The sequence below is a fragment of the Sitophilus oryzae genome, unplaced genomic scaffold, assembly GCF_002938485.1.
Source record: "Sitophilus oryzae breed Bouriz unplaced genomic scaffold, Soryzae_2.0 scaffold_1430_pilon_pilon, whole genome shotgun sequence".
NCBI classification, from domain to species: Eukaryota; Metazoa; Arthropoda; class Insecta; order Coleoptera; family Curculionidae; genus Sitophilus; species Sitophilus oryzae.
Window position 1 is genome coordinate 1,718,618 of NW_022146094.1, and position 20,186 is coordinate 1,738,803.

The following is a 20,186-nucleotide window of genomic DNA, read 5'->3' on the forward strand; positions in this document are numbered from 1 at the left end:
GTTATGTTGTTATGGGTTAAATTTACTTTCTAATAATGATTGTCTAGAAAATTGAAAACAATTACGACCCATTAAATATTGTAGTGCCAAAATTTTTCTAATATTTTCTTGTTACCTATATATTTGCATACCTATGTTAATAATAAATAATAATTATATTTGGGTTTTTTCTCTGTGATTGCGGCGGCATACAAGTGATGAATCAAAATGTTTCTCCAACGATAAACATCCTAAAATGGTCACGATTTCTGTTTTATAAAGTGAGTAACAAGTTCTGTTGCTTATACTACCATTTTCGTTCACGTGAAATAGCCGACCTTACATTTAATACAATTTTATTGCGATTCAAGAATTATGTAGGTCTTCGTCGTTGGTGACAAGGTACAAAAATCGGACGCGACTTTATAGAATTGAACGAATAGTTTCGTACAGGGTGTCACTACAGGATTACTTTTTAAGCAAAACGTCAATAGGAAATTAAAAATAAAACCTTAAAAAAGGCACACTTAAAAATTTTTTTACTACTCACTATTTGCACTTACTAGAAATAAAATCTGTTATTTCTAAACTGAATGAAGGAGTTATAAATCAAAACCTGATGATTACCATAAGTTATCACCCAATTACTTTTTTGATTATATTAAATTATACAGATGTATTGGCGTGATTTCAAAATGTTCTTTATTGTCCATTTTATACATTATATATTTTGAGAGAGCTGAAGATTTTTATGACATCGCACACTAATAGCAGAGCTTAATTACTGCTGTAAGGAGTTAAATCTGCGCGTAGGTGGACGATTAAAACGAACTTTTACCGAGGATTAAACACCGGCAGGCAGACATTTACCAGTCTCGTCCCTCCTGTAACATCGGCAGCGGCAGCAGCAGAAGCAAGGCTGATCGATGACTCAGGACAACCCGTCTCGTCGTAACAACAGTCTATCGTCGAGTTCTCTGCCTGAATCTTGAATATCGCGAGTGAACGACCGATCGGTGCTTCTAATTTTCGGATGAGTTCCAAACGAGTTTCGTTAGTTCGGTGCCGCGGAAAAAATCATCTCTTGCACGACAATGACCAGTGTTCTGAGTGACCAGTTCAAGAGGATGAACTTGCAGACGAAAACTGTGGGAGGCGATCGGATCAAGAGGGCCAGGGAGAGGAACGAGGATGTGGCGATACTGTCGATGGACCTGCCCGGCGATAATAAAAGCTTCAAATGTTGTCTGGGAAAGGATTGTTTGTTTGGGGATGCGGCCAGTCTTCCTTTAGGTGTGATTATTTTTTATTTTGCTGGAAATTTTAAGGAAGATTTTTTTCCAGTTACAATCTCTTTATAAATAGCAGTTTTATATTTCAGAGAATATGTGGTGTGTTTTTTTTGTCGTTTTGTTATAAATAATTTTTATATTTCTTCCAGTTTCCTACCTACTTTCAATAAAAAAAGACATTAATTAACTATGAATCTCTTTATCTAACAAAATACCTTAACAATAAAATTACTCAAAAGTAGGTAATTCTGAGTAATAAATTGTAGCGCAACTACAAATTTGTAAATTAAAATACTCTCTCCAGAGTTTACGCTTATTATTACGTAATGCCATTAAACTTTTGACACAATCGAGTCATAGTATTAAAGTAATCAATAAAGTTCACTAACAGATTTTTGTATACAGGGTGTTTCGAAAGACATGTGCCATCTCTTGTGCCGAAAGCAAGTAATCATATGAAAAGTAACGTGAAACAGAAAAAAGAGCCGGAAATAAAAAGTCTGCGTGTGCAAATGTTTAATAAAAACTTGTAATTTAAAGCCGAGTGCGAATAATTGTTAATTTACAAGTTTGAAATTAGCATCTAAATGGTGCCAAGTAGCTCGAAGTATGTTTTTCTAATTAGCGAAAAAGCAAACAATAAAAAACCTATATATGCAAATAAGGGGGTACAAGAATAAAAGCCCCGCAGCAAAGCTGTATCCGTGACGCACAGATTTAAATAAATATTATTTCAGATGCTTCGGAAAAGCTGTTTGTCGTACTCATTTTTTTTCTTTCGAGTAAAACTATACAGAGGTTTGTGTAATAAAATACATTTTACTATGCAAAACAGGTAATAAAATGTCAATATGAATGGATAATATTCAGAAAAATTTTAGTTAATTTAAAATTTTGGAACTACATGCAGAATATCCATTTTCCTTTTTTAATTACGTCGATGATAAACAAAGAGTGGCTATGTTTAAATTTAACTACTTGCAGATTTTACTGTAATAAACGCATAATGACTCTCTTCTTTATGTAGTGTCGTTAAATCTGACTTAAGAGCATAATATAAACTTTTCAATTACTACATGCGCTTTTTGTATACAAGAATAACCATTTTGAGCTTGTACTGAGAAATAATATTTTGATTTGGTTAAGTATAATTTTTTTAATACACAATACGGTAAAAATGGACACGATTAACTGCAACATTTACAATCATTAGTGATTAAAGAACTAACAAAAGATTAAATAAATGTTGTTTTAACACTGGCAATTATTATTTCATTGTCATAAGTCTGACGATAATCGAAAATATATAGAATAGGGTCGTCTGGTCGCATTGACCTCCTTCTGGCTCATTTTTATATAGTAATCCTACGGTTTTATTTGAATTTGGGCAACTAATGGCTTTTTGACATGTCATTGTGCACTACCCACCAGTAAATTTATTCCGGTATAGAAAAAAAGTTTTTATTTCTAATAAGGTTTTTTTTCATTCGCTTACTGCGAGATGACGACTTAAGAAAATGCCTTATTTTGTTTGGGCGGCAGATAATTAACTTTTTGATTAGTGTACCCATGTAAAATGAAATAACATTTCTAAGTTATTTAATTTCCTTTTATATTGTTTTTTATTTATAAAAAGGCATGTCATGTCGATCAAGAGAAGTTAATTATATTCTTCTTATGAAAAAAAAAATGATTATAAATCTATTAGAAAGAGCTTATTGGTTGAGTTGAAATGTAATTAATCTGAATATCTATTACTTCCTGTATTTTAATCAAGTATACCAGGTGGTGCATCGTCGTTGGAAACATAGGAAATCGCATGTAAATTTGAACTGTCCAAATATTGGCTTCTCCGTTGATTTCACAGCGAAGTTGTAAATAGGTTTTTTAAAGAAGGTCTGAATATGTTGAATACACATGCCAAATTTGAACAATTTTGAACAAGCCGATTTTAACTAATTTAAGAAAAGCGCTTAGTGTCCCCAAAGTGCTTTTTTGTAATTTAAAACTTGTTCGGATGAGGTAAAAGCCTAATGAATAGAAAACTCACAGTTTGGCACTATTCACAAAAAATAGATGCAGTTTTCCTAATTGGTTAAAATCGGCTTGTACAAAACTGTTCAAATTTGGCATGAATGTGTATTCAGCATACGTAGACCTTTTAGAAAACGTATGTACGACTTCGCTGTAAAATTAACAGGAGATCCAATATTTTGAGTTCAAAATTTGCATGGGATTTCCTGTTTCCAACGACTATGCACCAACCGGTATCATTTGACATTAAATATGTGGATTTACAACTACAATATACGAATAATTTTCTAGTTATTAAATATACAGTGATAATATCTATAGCAGGTACTCAGGTACAAGTACCATAAAAAAACAATTCCTAAAAGCACTAATGTCGTCATAGTATTTAGTCACTGACCATATGAACTTTTTATTTTTAACTTTATGATATGAACCTATAATTTAAATTAAACTTTTCCTCATGTATGTTTACTTTATATTCTTAGAAACTAACTGAACAAATCGTATATAAAATAAATAAAGATAAAAATGAATGATATTATTTAATTAGCATTATCATTTATTTCAACCATAAAAATTGTTTATCTAACGAAAATTTAAATCTGTGACATTAAATTACCAAAATGGATATTTTAAACTAACTTTAAAGTTGTCATTTTTATACACGTAGTGATAACTTAAATCTTATTATAAGATCTGAGAGTGGAATAACCGTATAAAATCAACAAATTAGGAAGCCAAGCTACAAATTTGTAAAATTAACAACTCTTATTATTTACTATCAAACTTTAGAAAAAAAAACGAGTCAATCGAGTTATACTGGATGAGTCTTAAATAAGTGCAAATATTTTCAGGGCTGGTAGATCTCGATAAAACAAACAAATTTTCTCTTTACCGTTTTTCAAATAACTCAAAAATAACCGAGATATTTTACTTTGAAAATATCCAAAAAAATGTTATTTTGCCAAAATTTTGAGAACCACTTAATCTTTTCTGGATTTTCTTTCTTATAAATTTAACCTATTACCTATGTTGCATATTATTAACAAATTAAATTTTTTAAGTAAAAACTAAAAATCGATTAGAATCGATTTTAAAGTTTACATCAAATAAAGAAGAATTTTAATTTAATTTTAACAGTATTTTTTTAATATGTCATAGAGATTTATCTTTGTTAATGAATATAATAATTAGTATTTTTTTGTCAGGTACGAAGAAAATGGAGTATAAGACAAGGCAGTGGCACGAGAAATGTTTCTGTTGTTGCGTGTGCAAGGTCCCGATCGGTACCCAGAGCTTCATCCCGAGGGAACAAGAGATCTATTGCGCCAAGTGTTACGAGGACAAGTTCGCTACTAGATGTATTAAATGCAACAAGGTGAGTAGAGCATCAAAATTTTGTTACAATTATTATTGCTCTGCTTCAACATAATATTACTTTTTTTAGAAGCTATAAAATTTTTTTTTCTATATACTGTTCCGTAAAGAATCACACTAGAGGATATCGATTTTTTCTAGCTCGATTTGAATGTGTAATTAAAAAAAAACAAAAAAGATATGGCTGAATTTTTTCCTAAAAATTAAAACGTGTTTGTATGGTAATCTAATTTCAGTTTCATTGTTTGATAGATGGTTATTATTAAAAATTCTTTGATTAACGTAATATTTTTGCTGTTGTTAAAGTATCACATTTTTCTATAACTATTCGCACCCTGTCCGTAGTATTGAACTAAATAAATTTTGGCTTCTTTAACATTTTAAAACAGCAAAAAATATGATGTTAACTAAAATTCTATCAATAACAATCTATAATGAAATAAGAATGAAATTCAAATTATATTACCATAGAAACGGGTTTTGATTTTTAGGACTTCAAGGGAAATTCAACTATATTTTCAGTTTTTTTAATTTTCTCTGTGATTTTCCCTAAAACGGCATAGAAACTTGGAAAAGTATAAACGGGATTAACCATTTTAGAAGAAGCAAATTTTTTATGAAGAATGCATTTTTTTCAAAATGTCAATAATAAAAGTTTTTCCTCTTTTCAAAACTGATAAAAAGAAACTTTTTTGTGTCCTGGTTTGTTTAATTTTCTTTATCTTATTTGCAGGTGATCACCAGTGGCGGCGTGACCTACAAGAACGAGCCCTGGCACCGCGAATGTTTCACCTGTACCAATTGTCAGAAGAGTTTGGCAGGTGAACGGTTCACTAGTCGCGACGAGAAGCCCTACTGCGCAGAATGTTTCGGGGAACTGTTCGCCAAACGCTGTTTCGCCTGCAACAGGCCCATCACAGGAATCGGTGGCACCAAGGTAGTCTACTAGATTCCATTAACCCGATTAATGGTGTCCCTAGATCCTAGATCACATCTTTGTTTATACAGACTCACAGGCACGGAAAACGGGCACTTTAAAATTTTTACGTTTTAAAATTTAATATGTTTTGTTCTAGTGGGCCGTATATAATAATAGTGGGCCGATTTTGATGATTTTTTAAGCAATTTGTAGTTAAATTATTTAACTTTTTAGAATCTCTTTCCAAACTATAAATAAAACTTCCCATCTGTCAAGTTAAAACAAAATGTTGATATTTTCGTGAAAGTGCCAAACCCTGTGGATTACATTAACAAAGCAAGGTTTTTAAAAATCATTTTTTCATCTAAGTACGTCTTTTCTCGATAGATTGTTTCATTCATCTCAATAGTTTTATTTTTGTTGGAGATGTTCGCTTTTGAAGAAGATACTAACATTTTTCATAAATTTTATATTAAAATCATGCCTTTACTTTTGGTGATAGTCCTAGTAACAGACCTAGCAAGTTGTGGTCCCGAAGCATGTGTTCTTGACATAAAATAGGTGCTTTAGGTGCCATTCATTACAAATGTGAAAAGCTTGCAAATGGCGATTTCTTAGCGATAGTGACAATAAATCGATGTGTCTTCTTTAAAAGCGATTGTCTCAAAAAAAAAGCTATTGGAACGAACCAGAAAATAAATTATCGAGAAAAGATGCACTTTGCACAGATGATAAAGAAAAAGATGATAAAATTATTTTCAAATTCCTTGCTTTGTTAACAGAGTCCACAAGCTGGAACACCCTTTCAACAAAATATCAACATTTTCTTTTCCCTCGTATAATTGACAGATGAACTTTCATTTTTAATTTACAAAGAGATACCAAAAAGTCAAATAATTTATGTACCTACATATTTCTTAAAAAATCATCAAAATCGGTTCACTAGAAAACAATATAAACTGTAAAATACATGAAAATTTTAGGGTAATTTTCATGCCTGTAGTTTTAAGTATTGTAATATCTTATTTTCTTTTAGTTTATCTCCTTCGAGGATAGACATTGGCACAACGATTGCTTCTTTTGTGCCAGTTGCCGCACCAGTCTAGTGGGCCGAGGTTTCATCACCGACCAAGAAGACATTATCTGTCCCGACTGCGCCAAACAGAAACTGATGTAAATCACGTCCGCTTCCAGGACCAGTATTCAATATTTAATGCGAATAATCGACTTTGTCTAAAAATCAACATAACAAAAAAATACGAGTTGCCATTATTTTGCACTATATTACGCATTAAATGAATTCTTTTAAGAATCTCACACGACACACATCAATACACACCGCACAAATGACAAAAAACAACAACTGAGTTAAAATTTAAAATGAAAAATCATTAAGAAGATTATTATCAACTTTCTTAGTCTATTTAATAATGAGATTTCGAGCTTAAAAAAACTTCACGCGTACGTGACTATTTTTATTAACTTTAAAAAAATAAAAGATATATATCGAATCAAAGTATTTTTTAAGAAATAAAAACATATATTTTACTATCAAAAACCGCAATATATAAAATTTTTGAATATATTTTTAATGTAGTTTTTACATTGTTATCGGCTTTAATATATTTCTAAAGCGCTATTTTAAATGGATCCACCTAAAATTAAGAGATTATATGCCTACTACTTTAAAATCTCTTTGTTTTGTATGTATAACGAGATGATTTGTAGATATAGAGATGCTGTATAGAGCTTGAAGCGTTAAAAATAAAGGGCGATATGGTGCTACTTAGATTTTTTTAATTATTGATATGTTACTGATTATACAAATATTTATTATTAACAATCGATGCTGTTATATTTCCAATTTTATTAACAATTTGGAATGTTGATCTATAGCGCTTTCTCCCATGATAAAATTTATAAATACACAGGGCTTTGCTTAGGGATATTGTTATATTTTATTCATTAATAAATTCTTTTTAAAATTTATACTGTTTTATTAAAACCTTTTTTTAAGTACCCCAACATTGGCGTAAGTACAAGGGTGCCCGGGTGTGCCGGGCCCCCCCTTGTACTGCAGGGCACCCCCAGAGGAATCCTGAATTATGACTTTGGGCTACGTATTAATTTTTATTAGCTTGTGATGTAGTAAAAATGACGTTTTCTAGTTTTGTTTAGTTAGTATTATTTTGTTGTGTTCAAAAAAAGTGTTAATTTTTATTTTTTTAGAAAATTTGTAGGTATTTAAGTAATCTACGGGAACACGGTTTGATAACCAAGTCTATGAAATTTATTGATAGAGAAATTCAAAAATTTGACATTTTATTCAAAGAATGTGTTTTTTAAAATTATTTTTTATTTTAAAATTATTATTCAGGCCCGCCCAGGATAATTTGCTAGTTACGCTAATGTACCCCAACCTATTGGTGAATTTTTAATCCATTATTCATTCAGTGATTCATGATGACATTTTTAAATCACTCGCATTCAATGGAATTAGCTACCTAGTATATTACCAAGCATTAGCTAAAATTTTTCCTATTTATACAGGGTTGTCCCCATATTCTGCGGATATAGAACTACTACAGATTTTTAGAATCAAAATAAGTTGATTGGGAATATTTGGGAAAATTTGGAAATCCATTGGGAATATTCTAAGAACCGTTATTGCGATTTGGGTTGCCTTTGTTTTGCCAAGTGCTTTAACATTTGACTTTCACATAAACTGTGACATAAATCAAGAGATAGTATGGGAAAGGTAAAAATTACACCCGCCCCTTTATTCATTTTGATGTATGAATGATATTTGACATTAAGCTTTATAAATTTTAAATTAATGTTCGAGATTATTTTTGATTAATGTCCTCTAACGGACAAACGGAGCACTTTAGTATAGAGGTAGATTGAGTGCAATTAATATAGTGATAATTGCCAATTATCTTATTTCTATACAAAAATTAGGTAGTTGTTTTATGTCCTCGGAATATTGGAACTCCCTGTAAGTGCATTTTGTTATTCTGCTTTAGAAAAAAAATCCCAATTTTTTTTCCTCAGAAAATATGCAATATGGCAATATTTTTACAAGACACAAAAAATGTAGTGGGAATGGGTGGGTTGGGTAAAATTAAACAAAATATAGTTAAAAAATGATACAATTCTAACTGATTAATTACAAAAAAAAACTAAAATTTGTAATTTGTTGGTATTGATAACCCATAACAAGTAACAAATAATAAATTAATATTTAACTGAATCAATTCCAAATATGTCTATAGTATAATTATATTTATGAAAAAATTATGAGATAAATTAACAAACTGAATATGTAACTCTTAAAATTATACACTGTAAGAGTATTTCGAACTAGAACCAGTCTTATCCATTGTATCCTTATGGACCTCATAACCTATTGTTATCCGGTTTGAGATATGCAAACGTTCCTTCAACTTGCGCCCAATCTCGAGCACGGCTGCTCCTTTGCTGGCATCTCCAGTCCAAACACCTATTTTATCCCCTTTATACCGTATGTTAACAACTGCTCCACAAACTTCATCGGAATTTTCAAAAGCTTCACCAATCAGGCACAAAATCTAAAAGTATAATATTTACATGTCAAACTTGATATTCACATTATTATTTTTACTCACAATATCTAACCAGTATCGGTCTAAATCATTAGTTCTCTGTTTCTTCTCTAAACTGATCAACCATCTGCCTCCCTTCTTATTTGCAGCATCTTCCCACATCGGCCTAATACCTTTCTTAAACAACGAATAGTCTGTCCCTTGTTTCAGTTCACTGGCAGGTTTTATGTGGTTATATAAACTAAAAATAATATAAAGAAATGTTTACAATATTAATTACTACAAAGAAAGGCCCAGTCTTCCTAAGATGCACATTTCAAATCTTTTACGAACCTCCAAAAATCTTCAACAGTGTCAAAAGAGGCTATTTCTCGTTGATTTTTTTCCCATGATTGATTTCTATCGTTTTCAAAATACCAAAGCGTCCAACAATTTTGCAACGGGTGTTTAATGGAATAATCCATGGATACATTTTCATTATCGTCTTTATATTCACTTTTTTCGTTCTAAAAAAGAAAATTCCATCTACTTCAATATGGCTGTCAAGATTTCAAAAACACGAATGTAATTTTTTTTATTCTGACCGATTGTTCTAAGATATACCAAAATATTAATGCGGGAGCATAAATACTCTAGTTTGTATATAACAATGCTGCCTAATTTTAAGAAATACCTCAATATCCAGTGAATTTGTAGACATTTTTACGGAAGCTGGACAGCCAAATGTCTATAACCAAAAAAGACGTTAATGTAGACAGGTGTACCCAGGGTGTACCAACATTAGAATTACGATTTCCTGTTATTTACAAATCACATTTTTTCATTAATTTTCAAATTATACTTCTGATTATACTGTTTTATTAATCCAAATGATAATATATATTATTCAGCATGACAAGTTATATAGAATGAACAAGTAAAAAGCAGAACAAATATTATTATTAAAAAAATATATCAGATTTTAAGTAACATAAAGTTTTTAGTTTAACGAGTACAAAAAAAAATATATTTACTTACTTACAGTCATTTAGAAAAGGTTTTCTTAAGATTTCTGTACAATCAAATAATATTTACTGCTTAATTTCTATTTACAACTATTTATTTATTAGTTTCTATGGCAAAAGAAAGTAAACGTATTTTAAGTTGCATATCTACTTCATGTCAGCCAAATGTCAGCAAATTTTATAAAAATACCTATAAATACCATTTCATTTTAAACTGACCTCTTCTGTGAAATTGACCTTTGCTGAACTAAAATTGAATTTATACATAGGTATAAATCTATAGTGAAATTGTGTTTTATTTCTCAAAGTTTATTCATGATTTTCTTATAATAATTAATGCAACTTACATAGTATATTACATATTTATATTATATTATTCTTTAAGTTTATATTAGACAAGTAAAACAATAAGTTTAACTAGGTATATAGGTTTTTAACTGGCATTGCTATTAGCAAGTATACTGTCAACTCTCTCAGCTAGATCTGTTCTACGAGCAGAGACCAATGCCTGCTGTAGTTTAGATCTCCACATATGGGGATTATTTTTAAGCCTTTGCAAATGGTTTTCTAAAATTTCTTTAACCATTTCTGGAATATTCCCCCTGTGTTGGGAATCAAGATTATCAATAATTCCTTCAGAAATTTTCAGTGCCCTGGCTAATTCCTTCCATTTATCGCCCATTTCAAGTCTAATTAAATCATGAATTTGTTCAATGTAGTCATCTGAGACAGGTGGAATTACTGAAAATTTAATTATAAATTATAACTCTCCAAGTTTACAAAACCTTTATTACAACCTCTTGTAGTACCTCTAGTAACTCCTGTGTTCCGAGAATTGGAATTAAGTATAGTTTGGATACGTTGATTATTGGGAGCGATTAAATCAATTATGTGTTTCAATATGGACCCATTTTCAACACATAAAATGCCCCTTTTTTCTAATACTTTGAACAAACTGTGTATATTTTCGATTTTGCAGAATCTTCTGTTAGAATTTATAACATCTCGGAAGTTATGTTTTAAAAGATTCAAAGAGGTATTTGTTGCACTAGATACTAATTCATTACAAATGTCCATGTATTGTACAGATGTTAATGCCATTTATATTTATCCGGATTACCTATACATATATCACTGTATGCCTTATAGTACTTAGACAATGTTTTGATAGATACTTCTTATGTTAAAAACAATTGAGACAAAAAAAATATATACAAAAAAGTAACAAAAAAAATATAAAATAAAATTTGACAGAAATGACAGACGTCAACATCTGTCAGTACCACAGATAACATACGTTAGTAACAGGACTTTGACCAGGGCGACCAGAATAATTTAAAGACAAAAACGTTTTTAAAAAATGCATTTGCACCAAATTTGTACCTACGCATCTTATTATAAAATCTCCGGTAATGCCCTATACATGCTACACTGTATATGTTGACATTAAAATTCAATTTAAAATTTGTATTAAGCATAGGCAACCAATAAAGCATTTGATTTTGAGTTTCTTGGGCTCAATAACGTATGATCACATATGATCGAAAAAAAACGGCATTCAGATGGCTTCACAGGATGGCTTGGAAATGACGATCCATTACATTTCCCATATAATTTTACATATAAAATAGCAGCGATCTTTATTACAAATCCATCATTGATATTAACTACGTAAAAATAAAAAGTCTGCAAGATTTTTTTAAAATTTTATATGTATGTAGATGTAGGTACGCATTATTTATATTAAAAATTACGTTATGCCTAACTACCGCATAGAAATTTCATTTTTTAATTTTTGCAAGAAACAAATACTATCTCAACGTATGAGCCTTATTGCTTATTGTAATAACAAAGAGAACACTGCTTGAAATAAAGATAACATATTTAACTAAAGGTGTAATAAAATTTTATTGCTCTAGCTGTAACTAGTTTTAATTAGCGCTGATTGGCTTAACTTATACGAAGTAGATTGCGGAAATAGATATTTTAAAATTAAATAATTTTACTTTAAGATGAACCAAAGGAATAGACCTATGACATAGCGTCTGGTTTATTATCATTATTTAAATAAAATAATTATACCGTTTATGTTGATAGAATAACTGTGAAATAACAAACACATAATAATTATAATTACAAAATATTTATATGGAATTATTCATTGCAACATTGCCGGAGATATGATCCGTTAAAAATCAATTTCAACTGCTTTACATGGACAGTTTTTCACTTAACAAAATATAGGGTCTGTACCTCAAAAGGGAAAAAACAAAAAACGGAACCCATGAACGGAACCCGTCCGTCTGGACGTGGAGCGTGGAGCTATCAAGTTGAAATTAAAACCATATACTCAGATCTACAGTCCCTTGAAGCTGTGAAAAAATCAAACTGCAAAGTTAACGTAAAAAAAATACGGCCGTTTATGCCGCACAAACGTAGTATATTTCAACATTCTCAAGAGAATCAACATTTATCGGATATTTTCCATCGACCTAGAACTATATGAAATTTGGCAAGTAATATCGTTTTATATACTACAAGCTACAAGTTAAGGGAGAAATCTGAAAACTAAACATATGTAATTAAATTATAAAAAATTGGTGCCGGGAGGCGCGTATAGCCGCCCATACTAAAATATGTTAATAAAAAGTTGGTAGGCAGTTCTTTTAGTTTCAAAAATAAAGGAATTTTTCCAATTTTTTTTTATCTCAAAAACTGCGACTCTGACTGATTTTGATGTTATTACAAATTTTGTTGCAAATATTATTCCTATTCTTAAATTGAAAACCGCGTTTCGCTAGCTAATGTAATTTTGTAGTTACGGTTTTTTAAAATTTTTAACCCTCTCCCATACCCCCTTATATACCAACCCACCTAACCAACAACTAATGGAACATTCTGTATATAACCTAAATATCACTAATCTGTCTATCGAATATACGGCCTTTTATTTAAATATACAGATTATTTGTATAAAATGTACCTACCAAACATTATCATAATTCATAGCTTTAAAAATAATATTTTTTATGGAAACCAGTTAATAATTGTTCTCCGTATACACTTGTCATTTATTTACATTTTAAATTGTTTTTTGTAACTTCAATTTTTTCGTCACTGACGACAATAGAAAACATATTATTGTAATTAAATTTAAACAATAAATCACAATAATTTCCTTAACGATCCTTCCTAGAGGAAAATTACTTACAGAGGAACGTTTTTTTTAATATACAACTCTGTGCATTTATATTAAGAATATATTCATCGACCTTCGCTTTCTCTTAATGATTACTATAATAATAATTAGTCTAACTTAGTGTGTTTATATTTATTGGAATTTTGGATATATGAGTATTTTATGTAGGTATACAAAATATAAATAATATGACAATTTAAATTCTAATGGTTAATTTTTGTTAAGGCAAGAGAATCTATCTTTTTGATTCCATTTTTTCAAACACTCCGATTAAAAATGTTAAGTGTGTTTTTTCGAGAAATAAATAATATTTCCTATGATCAATTTCTTAATTAATTAAATTCAAATATTTGACAGCTATTTTGTTATTCATTAAATTCATTTGCGTTATTCAAAGGCTTTTACGTCATATTCGAAAAATACTAAAGATATTTTGCATATTTCGGCCATCGGAGGTAAGTATCAAATCATGCCTGTAGGTCCTGTTTTAAAATTATCAGCAAAAAACATCGAGTTTTTAATTATTCCTCAAACTTGTTTTTTATTGCAAAGAAGAAAAAATCGCACATATTTTAAGCAGGCACACACTATTTACTTTTTACCTAAGAGTTAAAAAATAAAAAGGATATAAGCATCGTTCTAAATGCAAAATACCGTATGGTCGAAAAAAACGCGGTCCCCAATTGGCTTGGAAATGACCATCGGTGACATTCCTCATACTATAATTTTATATATAAAATGACAGCGATCTTCATTTCAGAGCCATCTTTGACGCGGTTTTATTTTCGATCATATTGTACAATAGAACCAAACATACCTATGTCACAAATTTGGAAATAGAAGATAAATAACTATGATCAGATATGGTTATAACAATTTTCCGAATAGATTGGTTACCAGCAATTGACTTAAATAAAAATAACTTTCTATGATAACGATTTTAGGTAAATTTACACATGTAACATGTAACATGTAACTAACAAGAAATACTACCTATAAAAAACAAATTCAGAGAGATATTAAGATATTTTGTAAACCAACTTTTATGAAAGAAACAGCAAAAAAAACAATGTAATTTTTAAATTTAGCACTAATTTGTATCTTTACGGTGCTAATGGTCACTTAATTTTTGTTTACAGGTTTGAAACGTTCTCCATAACAATTTTCGCGTATCGTACACCATCTAATTAAGGCATTGCCATTCTCAATTTATGTACGTGTGCAGTAATTATCGAAATAATTATAAGTCATCTTTTTTTCTATTGTCAGTAGTATTTTACGTCATTTACTTAAATTAAAATGTAATAAATAAACCTTTAATTATAGGTATAATCTTGTAAACCTGGACGTCACAAAAAACAGAGAAACAAACTCGGATATTACTTTATGTAGGTATAGTGGTATTAGTGGTAATAGAGGTAATCTACTCTAAACATCAAATTCAAATAACAAATAATAGGTTACAAAGTTCTTTTTTTAAGTAAAAATTATGCAAACAGCAGATGCGTATTTCTACGTATACAAGTAATTAAATCTTTGTTAAAATATTGACATAGTTTTCCTCAACAAATTTTTCTTATTCCAAAGTTTCTTTTTTTAATTAAATTGTTAAATTCGTATGTCACATATTTGATTAAATGACTCATTTAGTATTGTAGTCTATATTTATTATCTATATTAAAGGAGTGTTACATATTGTTTTACAATCTACAAAGTTATGGTCACAATTAAGTTTAAAATTAAATATCAGATTTACTTTTTTAACACATTTTTTGGAGAAAATTTCGAGAATTGTTTCAATTTTGACCTCTATATTAACATACAGTATGTCCTCATATTGTCTTTACAAGAGAAAAAAAAAGTTATTGACATTTCGAGAAAAATGCATTTTTCATAAAAAGTATTGCTTATTCTAAAATCATTAATACCGTTTATACTTTTCCAAATTTCCATACTGTTTTAAGGAAGAATAAAAAAAACATAAAAATAGTTGAATTTTTTGAAGTCCTAAAAATCAAAACACGTTTCAATGGAAATATAATTTCGTTATCAGTCATAGATTGTTATTGATAGAATTTTAATTAATGTCATATTTTTGGCTGTTTCAAAATGTTAAAGAAGTACAAAATTTATTTAGTTGAATATTAGGGAAAAATTATTATAACAGTTATCGGAAAATGTGATCCTTGGGAACAGCAAAAAATATGACGTTAATCAAAATTAATAATAGCAAAATAATAGCCATCTAAACGAAACTGGAAATTTTAATTGGAAAAAATTCAGCAATATTTTCATGTTTTTTTTTTAATTTTCTCTGAAACGGTAAGGAAATTCGGAAAAGTATAAACGGGATTAACCATTTTAGAACAAGCCAAAATTTTTAAGAAAAATGCATTTTCTCAAAATGTCAATAGTGAGTTTTTTAGGTATGTATACATATAGGTATATCTTAATAAACTGAATTTTTTATATCAAGCAATTCAATTGTATGTGATCAGAATATTAATTATTGTTTTTTTTTGGGAAATTAACCCATTAATGAGGGGTAGGCCGAGGAACCGGTTATGATAATAGATTGACCCAAAAGGATAATTTATAACTACATTTTTTCTTTTTAAAACCCAGTTAAATGACAATTAACATCCTTTAAATAATTTTATGCTTGATTTTTTAAAAGTACTAATCTTTTTCATTAATAACGTAATTAATGCTGTTTCACATGGAACGGACCAACCGCGCGGACCATCGTGTGTATTTTCAAGGTCCGACGGAGTACTTTCTCCTGTGGATCTTCCGTTACTTTGACAAGTACCTACCATGAGTTTATACGAATAAAATCATATGGGCGTGGATGTCAAAGCAAGGGCTCGACGGATGGCCGTCGGACAACATCATTCGGACGGATCGTCCGCCCCCATGTGAAAATACTCATATAAATTCGTGGTACTTGTTCAATCAACGGACGGCCCGCTCCATGTGAAACAACTCTTAATCTGTTAAAAATCTTCCAAAATATAGAAAAAATAAAACAATTAAAAAAACAAATGGAATACTATATAGTGTAGATAATAGGTATACAAAAATTAGGTATAGGGGTCAAAGATATACAAATGAATATTAAATTATTTTATGGATCGTCCATATTTAATCCTTTTTTTAATTTGATGCAGTAGTTTTCCTGGTATTTTTATAGTATGCCACTATTTAGCAGAAGAGAGAAAGTCGAGTCGGAAGATTTGATTCGATAGTAGTAGTATTAGCGTAAAAATTTACTTATATAGAAAAAAAAACACTCTTAAACAAATTAGGCAATTTATTTAAACCATTTCTTATAAGTACATACGTAATATATCAATGTAAAAATACAAGTATGTACAACACAAACAAAACTTATTTATAACACCGTGTGGCACGGCATGAAAGTGAAGTTCCATCACAATCGATATCCATCGAATTTATTTTAACAACCCGCGTTAGTCAAGAATTACATAACAAACTGGCTGTTACTCTATAGAAATGTGTCGTTTGCAACATTTCTTTCTAAAAAGCGTTTTTTTTTTTAACTAATTACAAACTTGAGATGCCTTATAGCAAAGTCGTACATATTAACTAATGACTAGCCCAGAAAACAAAGAGTCACAAACCATTCTACGAACATTAAATTATATCAATAAAAATTCCAAAATAGGTATAAAAACAGGTTCTATGTTATTACTTTAAATGGAATAATACCTACGATTTCGCAAAGGTTTCATACCCAAGGAAAATATCACTTCTAAAATTATTTTTATAGTTTTACAAATACGAAATTTATCGATAATAAGCTAATACAAAACAAAGTTTCATCCAAAGCGTTATTATGATATTATGTGCGTGTAATTTCACAGTTGGCACACGGGTTCTACGCTCACCGGTACGAAAACGGGCACCTTAAAATTTTGATGTATTTTAAAGTTTAATATAATACCTGGTTCTAGTGGGCATATTTTGATGATTTTTTAAGTAATTTGTAGCTATATTATTTTACCTTTTAGTATATCTTTCTAAATTAAAAGCGAGAGTTCCCATCTGTCAATTATACGAGGGAAAACAAAATGTTGATATTTTGGTGAATGTTTGAAACACCCTGTGGAATATATTAATAAAGCAAAGAATGTAAAAACTATTTTATCATCTAGGTACGTCTTTTCCAGATAGTTTGTTTTTAATCGTCTTAATAGCTTTATTTCTATTTGAGTTCGCTTTTGAATAAAACAGTAAAGATTTTAGCATTGAAAATATGCCTTCGCTTTTGGGTCCTCATCAACACACTAAAATAGTGTTTATTGTTTTTGTAATTTCATTATGGTTAAAAAGTCATATTATTATGTTTTATCGACGTTTACTCTAGTAGAGATGGCTTTACATAAAAATCATAAACAATATTTCATAGGTCTGTTGAATAGGACAAAAAGCAAATACGAAAAAATCTTATTGTCTTCTTCAAAAGCGAATATCTCCAAAACAAATAAAGCTATTGAGATGAAAGAAAAAACAATCTACCTATCGAGAAAAAATTTACATGTCAAAATGATGATTTCTGAATTCATTGCTTTCCAAACTTTCATTAAATGTCAACATTTTGTTTTCCTTCGTATAATTGACAGATGGGAACTTTCATTTTTAATTTAGAAAGATATACTTACTAAAAAGTCAATAATTTAGCTACAAATTCCATGAAATTCCTTAAAAAATTATCAAAATCAGTCCACTAGAACACAATATATAAAACTTTAAAATTAAAGGTGCCTAAATAATTATTAAATTTGAAGGTGCCCGTTTTTCCTGTCCTTGAGTGTAATTTTAAAAATGTTTCTAAAGAAACCATTTTTTTTATTTTCATGCAAAAAGTAAGAGGTTTTATAAGGTAACTCTGAAATTTTGTTTTGTAAAAGTTTAAATATTCTTTTTAAATACGGACAAATTATCAAGTTATTTAATCACTGGCAATATATCAATTTATATTTAATTTCTACTTAAATAAAAAAATAACAATGCCTATTGCTAACCTAATCCATATTACTTAAAATAAATTATTTGAATAGACCATCAAACTGACGGAAATAATAACAAACGCATAAAATAAACAGTAACAAAAATTGTGCGATCAAAATAATTTCATGACATACTTAATTATTTATAGACAACACATTAATACGATTTTTATAATCCTACAGTAACTTTCTAAAAAACTTTATAATCATCTTTTTCTATAGATATTAAAACTCTTTTTAATTGTATTTTGATATTTTTTAATCAAAATAGTGCATAATTCTATATCTTAAGCTGATGTAGTAATTTAGAACTCTAACAAAACATTATTTTACCAATTACTTAAATTAATGAATTTTTTAAATGAACCGAGAGATAGGAAAATACTTTTTTATACTTAAAATACTTTTAAAATTAAATGCATTTCTTGCTACCAGGAATGTTCTGCAATGCTCTTTACAACTTAACACCTAGTGAATCTTAGATTTCATTAAAGGATATTCTGCAGTAGAAGCAGAGATATTCTTTTTCTTGTTGCTCTTCAAAACGTAAGTGGTATAAAAGAACCTTGCAAAAAGTACAAAATAGCTAAAATACATGGCAATGGACAGCTTTACATTAAAGGGCGTAACGTGACATTCAATGTTCTTTTGTAGAAGTTGATGGGCCCACAGATTTATTGCACATCCAACAACCATCTGTAACAGTTGTAAGGAAGTTATGACCATGGCTATTTGTCTTGGAGGTGCATATCCTGCTGCTCTCAGTGCAAAATAGGAGTACATAATAGAATGTACACAATAATTCATAACAATAAACCACCTTGCACTAGAGGTGTACTCTGAATAACTGAACCAAGAATATAGAAGCACAGTTATATGATGGTACCAATGTAAGAAAATCAGTGGCTGTTTCCTAAGGACTATAAAAACTGTATCGCCCAGTTCAGGCAGCTTACTCAGTACAAACATCCATGTCCAGAAGCCAGAGACCCTGTCCTGCTCAATGAAAGAGGGCACACATACCGAATGATAGAGCCCGTGGTGGGTGAGAGTGTGCAAAAACTCTGGAACCGTCCTGCAGGCACCAATGATACTAAACGTCCCTAAAATCGTGTTCCATAAACATAAGACGCCCCTGAGCTCGAATCTGGGCCTGTTCTGCATCAGGTACTGGCCCCCAAAGATAAACACCATGTAGGCGCCCACATAATAGAACCCCAGCGTCCAGTTGTCCTGCATCCAGGTCCTGGTTTTCTGGTGGATGAAATCCGACTCGAAATTGAAAACGTAGGTGTAGTTGGGCAATGTAACCTGATTGTATTCCTTCATTTTGTCGGGCACTCACTCTCACTGAAATGAGCGCTTATACAATCCGCGGACCTGTATGTTTACCAACTCGACACCCGGCACACTTTCGTTCTACTCTTATTAGAAACTGTAAATTTCTCGACGGATTCTTCGATTATAAACTGGTCGCGGCCGCCGGCCAAATAGCTTGCGTTGCGATTGCCGAAACGCTGCGCCCGCCCGAACTGTGTCATTCGCTGGGCCGTTTGCGCGCCATTTGCGCATGATTTCGGTCAGAAACCGCCTTAAAACGTTCAAATTTCCACCCAGGACATCGCAAAATTTCCTAATATTCTTTTCTTTTTTAATCACTTCAAATAATACAAATACACAGCACTTCGTTTAAATCGTCTATAATAACGTAAATATAAACAAGGTAATACATAGGCACTTTATATTTTCTATAGAAATTATACAT

At 30.2% G+C, this 20,186-nt stretch overlaps 4 protein-coding genes across 10 annotated transcripts in view; 1 reads left to right on the top strand and 3 right to left on the bottom strand.

Annotated features, from left to right (window-relative positions):
• Window positions 1-7,424, top strand: part of LOC115876307 (four and a half LIM domains protein 2) — a 38,952-nt gene extending 31,528 nt beyond the window's left edge. For all 5 annotated transcript variants that reach the window (XM_030892039.1, XM_030892038.1, XM_030892036.1 and 2 more), the window contains 3 exons: window positions 4,514-4,683; window positions 5,416-5,619; window positions 6,638-7,424. In XM_030892039.1, the coding sequence (XP_030747899.1) occupies window positions 4,514-4,683; window positions 5,416-5,619; window positions 6,638-6,778 (515 nt within the window). In that variant the 3' untranslated portion in view covers window positions 6,779-7,424. The remainder of the gene's footprint in view (window positions 1-4,513; window positions 4,684-5,415; window positions 5,620-6,637) is intronic.
• A 1,314-nt stretch (window positions 7,425-8,738) lies between these two features.
• LOC115876308 (eukaryotic translation initiation factor 4E1-like) lies at window positions 8,739-10,350 on the bottom strand. 2 transcript variants are annotated; one of them, XM_030892040.1, is made up of 5 exons: window positions 10,207-10,350; window positions 9,859-9,912; window positions 9,519-9,691; window positions 9,249-9,426; window positions 8,739-9,191 (listed from the first exon to the last, which is right to left on the bottom strand). In XM_030892040.1, exons 1-5 carry the CDS (start codon window positions 10,210-10,212, stop codon window positions 8,940-8,942), a joined length of 663 nt encoding a protein of 220 aa, XP_030747900.1. In that variant the 5' UTR covers window positions 10,213-10,350; the 3' UTR covers window positions 8,739-8,939. The 2 variants fall into 2 exon arrangements, with proteins under 2 accessions (XP_030747900.1, XP_030747901.1); XM_030892041.1 differs by having other exon boundaries at window positions 10,203-10,297.
• A 131-nt stretch (window positions 10,351-10,481) lies between these two features.
• On the bottom strand, window positions 10,482-11,475 carry LOC115876310. Of its 2 annotated transcripts, none has more exons than XM_030892043.1 (2): window positions 10,999-11,475; window positions 10,482-10,930 (listed from the first exon to the last, which is right to left on the bottom strand). In XM_030892043.1, the coding sequence occupies exons 1-2, from the start codon at window positions 11,288-11,290 to the stop codon at window positions 10,623-10,625; spliced, it is 600 nt and encodes a 199-aa protein (XP_030747903.1). In that variant the 5' UTR covers window positions 11,291-11,475; the 3' UTR covers window positions 10,482-10,622. The 2 variants fall into 2 exon arrangements, with proteins under 2 accessions (XP_030747903.1, XP_030747902.1); XM_030892042.1 differs by having other exon boundaries at window positions 10,987-11,463.
• A 5,206-nt stretch (window positions 11,476-16,681) lies between these two features.
• Window positions 16,682-19,986, bottom strand: LOC115876312 (elongation of very long chain fatty acids protein 6). The gene has a single exon (XM_030892048.1). The coding sequence runs from the start codon at window positions 19,748-19,750 to the stop codon at window positions 18,890-18,892; it is 861 nt and encodes a 286-aa protein (XP_030747908.1). The 5' UTR covers window positions 19,751-19,986; the 3' UTR covers window positions 16,682-18,889.
• Between the last annotated feature and the right edge of the window lie 200 nt (window positions 19,987-20,186).

Bases quoted from the DNA above. Each gene is read 5' to 3' on its own strand.
- LOC115876308 (XM_030892040.1), bottom strand. The intron at 9,427-9,518 runs GTTCGTAAAAGA...TATTATTTTTAG, and splicing joins ACTGTTGAAGATTTTTGGAG to TTTATATAACCACATAAAAC. The intron at 9,192-9,248 runs GTGAGTAAAAAT...TTATACTTTTAG, and splicing joins ACCGATACTGGTTAGATATT to ATTTTGTGCCTGATTGGTGA.
- LOC115876310 (XM_030892042.1), bottom strand. From the start codon at position 11,290: ATGGCATTAACATCTGTACAATACATGGACATTTGTAATGAATTAGTA. The intron at 10,931-10,986 runs GTTGTAATAAAG...TTAAATTTTCAG, and splicing joins TACTAGAGGTACTACAAGAG to TAATTCCACCTGTCTCAGAT.
- LOC115876312 (XM_030892048.1), bottom strand. From the start codon at position 19,750: ATGAAGGAATACAATCAGGTTACATTGCCCAACTACACCTACGTTTTC.